This window comes from Vigna radiata, chromosome 2 (assembly GCF_000741045.1).
Source record: "Vigna radiata var. radiata cultivar VC1973A chromosome 2, Vradiata_ver6, whole genome shotgun sequence".
Taxonomy (NCBI): domain Eukaryota; kingdom Viridiplantae; phylum Streptophyta; class Magnoliopsida; order Fabales; family Fabaceae; genus Vigna; species Vigna radiata.
Genome location: NC_028352.1, coordinates 17232191 through 17241598, shown reverse-complemented (window position 1 = coordinate 17241598; position 9408 = coordinate 17232191). Strand labels below are relative to the sequence as shown.

Sequence of the window (9408 nt, the reverse complement as noted above, 5' to 3'; positions counted from 1 at the left end):
CAGATATATTTCACTCTATAAAAACTTTATTCATTATATTTTGAAATTTTAAAAAATTGCTTATTATTTTATATTAGTCATAATATTATTTTATATTAACTAAAAATAATTTCATAGGTATTTTAACACGTTGATGCAAAAATAAAAATAACAACCAAATTATTTAATTATGAAAAAAATTAAACAACTTTAATAAATAAAATTAATAGAAATTCAATTAAAAATATTTCAAATTATGATAGACTTCAAACCTATCCAACACGATTTTTTCTTTTTGAAAATTTTATGATTAGAACAAATAAATGTTACAAAAGTACTTTTTTTTAAATAGAAATCAAATAAAAATTAAGAGAAAATAATTTACCTTTTCTTCCTCGTTGTTTCACATTTTAAACTTTCAACTGGATTTTTGTAATATAGGTATAAGCTTAAGAGAAAGAAAATACCAAAGTGACAGTAGAACAGCAAAAAGGGTGATGAGATGGAGGGAAAGAGATTTTTTGTGGCGGTTCACGTCGGCGCCGGATACCACTCTCCGTCTAACGACAAGGCCCTCAGGTCCGTCATGAACCGTGCTTGTCAAGCAGCCGCTTCCATTCTGTCCAGCGTAACCCAACCGAACCCAACCTAACCTTTTCTTCTTCTTCATTTTCAATTCTACTCTTTCACCACCTTTCGTGTTTCTAGGGTTCGAGAACTGGCCTGGACGCCGTTGTAGCTGCCATTCAAGTGTTGGAGGATGATTCCTGCACGAACGCTGGCAGAGGCTCTAATTTGACCGAGGACGGTGGCGTGGAATGCGACGCCAGTGTGATGGACGGAAAATCTGGAGCTTTTGGGGCTGTTGGAGCAGTGCCAGGTACTTGCTTTCTTATTACGTCTCAAATCGTTGATCCAATGAATATGATGAATGTCACCTACAATAATTGAATTTAAACTGCGCTGTATGGAGAAATGAAGATGACTCCAACTGTATTGCTTAAGCTTGGATGGATAATAATTAATGCCAGCTAGTGGGTGTTTGGTAGAGCCTATGTGGAGCTTACGGAAAAAGCATATGACTTCCTTTACAAGCTTACTAGTGCATAAGAAATCATAGTCGTAAAGTTGTCTAAGAGGTTATGGATAAAAAAAAAAAAATTGGGGTCTATATGTATACAAGCTAGAAGTGCTTTTTGAGTGCTTCGTTATTTGAAATCCTATTTGGACAAACTTCTCCGCAAAGACAAGAAGAAAGTGAAATAAGCTTTTTCATAAGTTAAAATTAATATATTTATAAGTTAGTTTGTAGAAGTTCTTTCATATAGTTTCTCAAAAATTTTATTTTTAACTTATGCGTAAGTTAATGAAGTATGCTTTTCTTATGTTTTTATTTTAGAAATTCCTATGAAGAAGTTTGTCTAAATAGGTTCGTATAAATTTTTCTAGAAGAAAATCTTTCAAAGCATTTCTGACATTGTATCCAAACAGAATCTTAGCTAAACATTCGTGTAAAAGTTGTTTATAACTTTCTACAATAGAAGAGGAACTGGAGTTAAACTGTTCTGTTGTGAGCTGTAAGTTGGTTTTCATTAGCTATTTTGAGAGCTGGAAGCAGCTTATACCTTTAGCTATTTTGTAAGCTTTTCCTATTACTTACATAAGCGCTCATGTCAAAAGATAAGTCCAAAGGAGTTGTAAAATATTTATTTTCTATGGCAATGAATTTTTTGTTTAATTTATTTCAGATAAACCTTTTCTTGATAAATTCTAACACTCTTGTTATTGCATTATTTCCAATACAATCATTTTATTTTGGATAAAAAGTATGTAGGCTTAAATTATGTGCAAATCATTCCCTCATTAGGAATGTGTTGGAAATTGTGTGTGAGAGAGTGTCATTAGCATTCTCTCATCTCTTTTCCAGTTCTTGGGAGAGTTTTGCTAGACTGAGAAACGTGTTTCTCCAGAACTTATCCCAACCAAACATGCATGACTCTACAGTGTGTGCAATAAAGCACTGCCGCCATGAACAACTGGGAAGATTCTAAGTTTTTACATTGCTGCGTAATCTAACTATGGGGGTACAATGTTGTTTTGGCTTTACTTTTTGCTTGTGTGAGACTTCGGAATTTAACTATTTTATACCAAGTTATCTTTGTATTTATTCCATTTGCTATAGACCAGGTGTCCGCAATGCTATACAAATTGCTGCTTTATTGGCCAAAGAACAACTGATGAGATCACCATTGCTGGGTCGGATTCCTCCAATGTAATCACCATTTAAGATCTCTGCATCTGTTACCAAAGCATTTATATAACTTAATGTAACACACTACCAAAATTAGTATTTTAGAAAGCCTTCTCCTTTTGACCTTGCAAACAAGTCCTCCTGTTAATATTTATTGCTGGAGTTCTTATGGGAATTGGTCTTAATGCAGCTTCTTGGTTGGCGAAGGGGCTCGCAAATGGGCCAAGTCTAAAGACATTGCTTTGCCAACAAGTATAGAGGAGGCCAATGAGGTAATATTTTTACAAAATTTAAATTCTGCACTGAAACTTAATTGAATCATGTCTTACCACTTTGAAATCATAGTTTGTTACTTTGTGTAACAGTGGCTGGTCACAGAAAGGGCTAAAGCACAGTGGATAAAATTCAAATCCATGGTTGAAACTGCTAAATCTAAGGAAGACAACCCTCCTGAGGTTGATTCTTCTGTCTGTCAAAGTACCACAATGCCAGGTATTTTAATAGCACACTTCTGCAAGACCTCACCCTACCTTTTTCTTCTAAAATTCTCAAATCAATAAACAACAGTGCTCCAAAGATCTTAAATTCATTTCCCATGAAAATTAGCATAAGCCTACTGTTAGGTTTCTTGGTGACAAGAAACCTAGATTCTATCTCAAACTAAATAATCACAAACAGAGAAATGAATCCTCATTGTGAGGCAGCAGTTTATTGAATGGAAAATACTGAAAACAATCAACAACCTCCAAGGGAAGACATTCCCTTCTACACAGGACAGTCCCTATTCAGAAATAAAACACTCAACAACCAGAACTAGTACACACCCCCATCCTTCAAAGACAAAAACCGCCTAACTACTAATTAAAACTTCCCCAAACTAAACTGCTGTTTAAACTCCTTCTAACTACCCCTAATCACTTCTTACTAGCTTCTATGTTTTATTTTTCCTAACGTAAATATTCAAAGACCTAGCAATATTGCATCAATCTATGTTTTGGTGGGATAAAATGTCCATACTTATTCAATCGATCAACCACCACCAATACTGCATAATACCCATTAGATTTGGGGAGTCCCACAATAAAGTCCATACTTTTGTCATCCCAAATGGCCTGCAGAATGGGCAAAGATGTTATAGATATTATATTTAGTTTATATTGTGTTTATGTTAATTAGGGAAATATAGTCCCTATATGTTTATTAGGGAAACATTGTTCTTATTTTATTTTATTTTATTCTTACATATTCATTTGTATTTGGGCTTAGCCCATATTTCTTCTATTATAAATAGAGAACTCTATGTGTGTATTTAACACAAGGGATTAATTCCTATATATAATTTTCACTATATTTAACAGTAGCAAATCTTTGGGTCGGAAGTCAAATAGTTGTGTTGTTTGCACACCATGCAAGAAGCTACAAAATCTGTCACATCCCACTTCATGCCTACCTAATATAGAGTTTGTGCCAATTTCCTATATGTTATGAAAATTCCAGAATGACCCCTGTTTGTGTTACATGAAACTCTGCAATTAACCTTTAGATCCATGTGGATTGGGCCAAAAGAACCAATCTCCGTGTGTAGTGTAGCAGATCATTCTCCATTGTTAAAATTGGATGAGAGTTAGGGTTTTTCTCCAAATAGTTTATGATCTTTTGGAGTATTGGATCATGATGTACTTTCCCCAATACCTCTTGAAAGTCCTGCCAGAATGTTTAATTCTAATTCTTTAGCCTCTTGTTCCTCCAATTTACGTGACAAAGCACCGACTACTCTATTAGTCACCCCTGATCTGTATTCAATCTCAAATTCATATCCCAAGAGCTTGGCCAACCAATTCTATTGATTTTGAGTGGTTATACGTTGCTACAATAAATACCTTAAGCTTCTTTGGTTCGTATGCACAACAAATCGTTGCCCCAACAAATATGGTCTCCAATGTTGTATAGATAGAACTAAAGCCATTAGTTCCTTCTCATTGATGGATTTGGATATAGAAGAATCATTTAAGGCTTTGCCAAAATAAGCAATGGGTCTTCGATTCTGTGACAATAGAACCCTTATTCCTCTACGAGAAACATCACACTCCACATGAAAGGTCTGTGAAAAATCTGGTAATGCCAACATCGGGGCTGTGGTAAGGGTAGTTTTAAGAGCTTTCATGGCTACCTTGCCTTTGGGTGTCGATTCAAACTGTCCCTTTTGCAGCATATCTATCAAGGGCCTAACATTCTTCCCATAGTCCTTAATAAACCGTCTATAATATCCCGTAAGCTCAAGGAATCCCCTAAGAGCTTTGATATTATGCAGTTTTGGCCATTTTCAAACCACCTTAACCTTCTCCGGATCCATCTCCACCCCTTTTCTCAAAATGACATGTCTCAAGTAACTAATTTGTGTTATGCCAAAATTACACTTCTTATTGGCATACCGATGTTGTGGCAACAATGAAGAACTTGCTTAAGATGTTCCTTATGCTCCTCCCATGATTGGCTATAAATTAAAATATCATCAAAGAAAACTAACACAATTCCTAAAAAATTACTTCAATATCATGTTAATTAGACATTGAAATGTTATAAGAGCATTGGATAATCCAAAAGGCATCACCAAGAATTCATAATGCCCTTGGTGTGTACAAAAAGCAGTCCTTAGAATATCTCCTTTCTTGATTCTGATTTGGTGGTAACCAACTCTCAAATCTAGTTTGGAAAAATAACTAGGCCCATTTAATTCATCCAACAACTCCTCTGTAACTGGAATGGGGAATTTATCTAGTATAGTGGCTTTATTCAACACCCTATAATTAATGCAAAACCTCCAACTTCCATCTCTTTTCTTTACTAGAATAACTAGGCTTGAGTATGGGCTATTACTTGGCCTTATTATCCCTGAAGTCAGCATTTCTGTCACCAGTCTCTTTACTACACATGCGGCTCTCCATGTCTGATCGTTACTTTGATTCGTCAGGTCAGATCAATTGTTAGGTTTCTTGGTAACAAGAAACCTAGATTCTATCTCAAAATAAACAATCACAAAGAGAGAAATAAATCCCCACTGTGGGGCAGCAGTTTATTGAACGGTAAATACTGAAAACAATCAATAACCTCCAAGGGAAAACATTCCCTTCTACACAGGATACTGTTTGTTCAGAAATAAAACACTCAACAACCAAAACTAGTACACGCCCCCCTCCTCCAAAGACAAAAACCACCTAACTACTAATTAAAACTACCCCTAATTGTTGTTTAAACTCCTCCTAACTACCCCTAACCACTTCTTACTGACTTATATGTTTTATTTTTCCTAACGTAAACCTTCAAAGACCTATCACCTATTATTGTAAAAACAATCTTACTACGGAATAAATTTTTTTTGAAGTCTTCAAATTCTTGAAGTCTTGACTCAATGTTAGGATAGGAAGCTAAGCCTTTGTAGCAATTATAGATAATTTTACTAAATCCAAACTAAAACCTTCTCTTGAGAGAGATCTTAAATTGCTAAGGGATTTAAATGGTTGTATTCAATTAACCATCCATATGCTATTGGGAAAAATATTGCAATGGGAGTTTGGGAAAAATGATCTTGCCCGGGATCTTTTCTCCTAGCCTTCAATTGTTACTTTCATATGCAGATAGTGCTTTAGAAGATCACGTAATGGACACTGTTGGGGTTATTTGTATAGATAATGAGGGGCATGTTGCAACAGGAGCATCGAGTGGTGGTATTGCTCTAAAGGTGAAAATGGTTTTCATGGTTTGGTTCTCTTCAATTGCTCTGCAGTTCCATGTTAGATTACTAAGTAATACACATAATCATGTATGAAATATCCAACAGGTCAGTGGACGTGTTGGGTTGGCAGCAATGTATGGTGCAGGTTGTTGGGCATCATCAAAAGGGCCCTTTGGATCTCCATTCATGGCTGGTTGTTGTGTATCAGGGGCAGGAGAGTACTTAATGAAAGGATTTGCAGCTAGGGAATGCTGTGTTTCATTGTCACTGTATGGTTGGCTCTGGGTCATCTGTTTATATTTTCATGATTGGGGAGAATTTTTATGTAAGATTTGTCCATGTGTTTATATTTTAAAATTAATATGAGCTGGTATTTCTTAAGGACATTCCACCTAAGAAATAATAGTGTATACTCGATGTCTAAACATCTGCACGTGTGATTCTATGTTTGATGGTGAGGACATGCGTTAAAATGATGCTTTTATTGAAATTTACATATTGGAAACATTTTATGCTGTTCTATGCGTCACTGGACATTGTGTTGGACACATGTTAAGGATCATGTTAAAATATTTTAAAATTTCACTTGAGAAATTAATAAACGAAAAAGACATTATTTTTATCTCAAATTTACTTGCTGTGCAAAATTGGTAGGTTAGGATTTGTCCAGGTTATGTTTTCTCGTGTGAATACGGAAAATATGATCTCTTCAATATCCCGCTTAGTTTATTGGCTTTAGAAATTTCAACTTCTGATATTGATGCATTGTTGCATAATTTCATTTATGTGTGGGCTATTTCAAGATATCATGGGGTGGACTTTTGATGTTGACTTTCTTTCAGCTCACAGTCTGGACCTGCTTCTGCTTGCACAAAAGTTTTACGGTCTGTTGTTGAGGATGGCAGGCAATGTGTTACTGATAGCAGTGCAGGGATCTTGGTTGTGCAATCAGATGCATCTTTAACAGTTAGTCCCTTCAGCTTTTCCACCTAATAGTTTTGTGAAGATTATTAATCTTTCACTTTCCTTAGGATCAAGGAAAATCATCAAGGCTGAAAGCTGTAGAGATTGCTGCTGCATACACTTCCTTGTCCTTTGGAGTAGGATATTTTGGAAGCTCTATGGAACGTCCCAAGGTAGCAGTACTCTTATGACTGAGATTTATCATCATATGAAGATGTCATATTAGAATTTTTTTAAAATATAAGTTAATTGTGTTCATTTTAAGGAATCATCTCATGATGTTAAAAAGATGCGCATTATGAAATCATCACATTATGGTCCAAATAGATCAGAAAATTGTCTTCAGAATGATTTAATTTAACAAGATTACCATCTGGTTTGCCTTTTACCTCCCTCTAAACTGATGGTTCTCAGCAAACCATTTGTAAAGTGATATTTTCCTATTGTTTTATGATCCAGGTTTCCATTCTTAGGAGTACAAAACAACAAAGCAGGATTGCAATAGATCAATTTGGGGCACGGATAGATCTTTCAAATGGATAGTTAGTGTGACCACGGGTCAAATTTTCCGTGCTGATGAGATGAAGTTCGTGACACCTACAACAAAATTACTTGATTTTCTGTATCCAGTTTTTCGATAATCATTTTAGTTCAAGCCATTTTGGTTAGGATAGATATAATAAGATTTCATTGTTGATTGTCAAGTAATGGTCAATGATTCTATGGACCGACATTAGTAATTTGTAGTACTTCAAGTATGAAAAGTGGATGCAGTAAATGCTTGCAATTGTTGGTAAACAAACTTGCTGAAAATTTCTTCAAAAGTAAACTTACTGAAAAAATTTTGCAGTTTTTTCTGATCTATACTTTTAAGAGCTTTATCACATCTCTTCCACCAAATTTGGTATCTCAAAAAGTGCCAGTTTTACAGACATGGTGGCATGAATCAAATTTTATGAAAATAGTCATCAATTTTATTTTTATTTATAACATTTTGCAGTACAATGATTTTAATAAAATTCTTGTGGTCAGGTAATGTTAAATCTTATACTACAATAATTTACTCAATTATTTTGAGGGATTTCATTTACAACGATGCATTGATTTTTGTGGCATGTTTTGTATAATATTCTTTGTAGTTAGCAAAAATAGGGGTGTTTCATGGGGTTGGATAACCTTCACACCCAATCTGTGAAATATATTTGATAAATCTAAATTTTTTTGTAATTTTTTGAAAAATAAAAAATAAAAAATAAAAAATTGACATTTATTTGATATATCTAACAAGAATAAAATAGTTTTAAAAAAATAAACTTTTGTAATTTTTTGAAAAATAAAAAAATAAAAAATAAGAAAGAACAATATCAAATCAAATTAAAATTATTTTGTGTGTCAAAGTATGTCAAACTTGACACACTTATTTTGATACAAGTGTGGATAACATTTTGTATGTTGACTTGATCCACTCTAATTATTGAATGATGTTAATAATAGCAGTAATAGTGCTATCATTTAATTTACACTGTCTTTTTGAAATGTTAAATAATTCAAATTTTCAATTATTAAATATAATATAATGTTTACGAAAAGTATTCTTAGAAGATGTAACCAATTGTTTTTTTATATTACAATTTTTAGGAAAAATGAGTTCAAAAATTCTTGCTCAACTGATCCAACATAATTTAACCTTATTAATAGTAAATTAAGTTGGATTGATTCTGAAAAAGAAATGTAAAAATATGCTCCAACTGATCCAACCTAAGAAATGTAAAAATTCTTAGGTAAACAAGTATGGATTTCAAAGTAAATTTTTTTAATCTACCATATAAATTAAATCTTACACTAATTCTCACAAACTTTACTTTCAAATCCAGTCTCTTTAACCTCCAAATTCACTCAAATAAACAGCAAAAAAAATTACCTTCAAATCCTCTCAAATCCACTCAATTCCTCTCCCTCAAATCCACTCAAGTGAACAAGGCCTAAGATTTTCTTATCAGTTAGGTTAGGTGCAAACTTAACCAAAATAAACTCAATGCATCATTGGTTGGCCCTTAATATGAATTGACTCATCTAAATGTTAAAATAATTATTTTAAAAGTAAAAAAGAATAAAGAATTTTTTTTTATTAATATTTAACAAAACAATACGTGAAAATTAAGATTCTATTATTAAGAATTAAAGTTGGTATATAATACATAATGCTAAGTAACAAAAATTTGACATTAATTCTTTCCTCAATCCTTATAAACTTTGTATAATAAATAATTACTAAGGAATTAAAATTTCAATTTTTTTTACAATATCTACATAATTAGTTTCTTTTATAATGAGTTAGTGGGCATTCAACTAGGGTAGGTTCAGTCAGTGGATAAATCTTTTTATGATAACAATTATAAATGAAAATTGTTAAATATATCACTTTTTATTTTGTTTTTTTAACAAATATTTTAATATACGTTTTATAAAAATTTAGTTCATA

At 33.2% G+C, this 9408-nt stretch overlaps 1 protein-coding gene across 6 annotated transcripts; it reads left to right on the top strand.

The window, feature by feature from the left end:
* Positions 1–378: 378 nt before the first annotated feature.
* On the top strand, positions 379–7746 carry LOC106777538 (putative threonine aspartase). 6 transcript variants are annotated; one of them, XM_022787044.1, is made up of 10 exons: positions 379–607; positions 688–859; positions 2167–2251; positions 2421–2502; positions 2596–2722; positions 5917–5969; positions 6069–6232; positions 6806–6929; positions 6995–7102; positions 7386–7745. In XM_022787044.1, exons 1-10 carry the CDS (start codon positions 482–484, stop codon positions 7467–7469), a joined length of 1125 nt encoding a protein of 374 aa, XP_022642765.1. In that variant the 5' UTR covers positions 379–481; the 3' UTR covers positions 7470–7745.
* The last annotated feature ends 1662 nt before the right edge of the window (positions 7747–9408 follow it).

Coding starts and splice junctions, on each gene's coding strand:
- LOC106777538 (XM_022787042.1), top strand. CDS start 482: ATGGAGGGAAAGAGATTTTTTGTGGCGGTTCACGTCGGCGCCGGATAC. Junction 2,252..2,420: donor CTGGGTCGGATTCCTCCAAT/GTAATCACCATT, acceptor GTCTTAATGCAG/CTTCTTGGTTGGCGAAGGGG. Junction 2,723..5,865: donor TCAAAGTACCACAATGCCAG/GTATTTTAATAG, acceptor TTTCATATGCAG/ATAGTGCTTTAGAAGATCAC.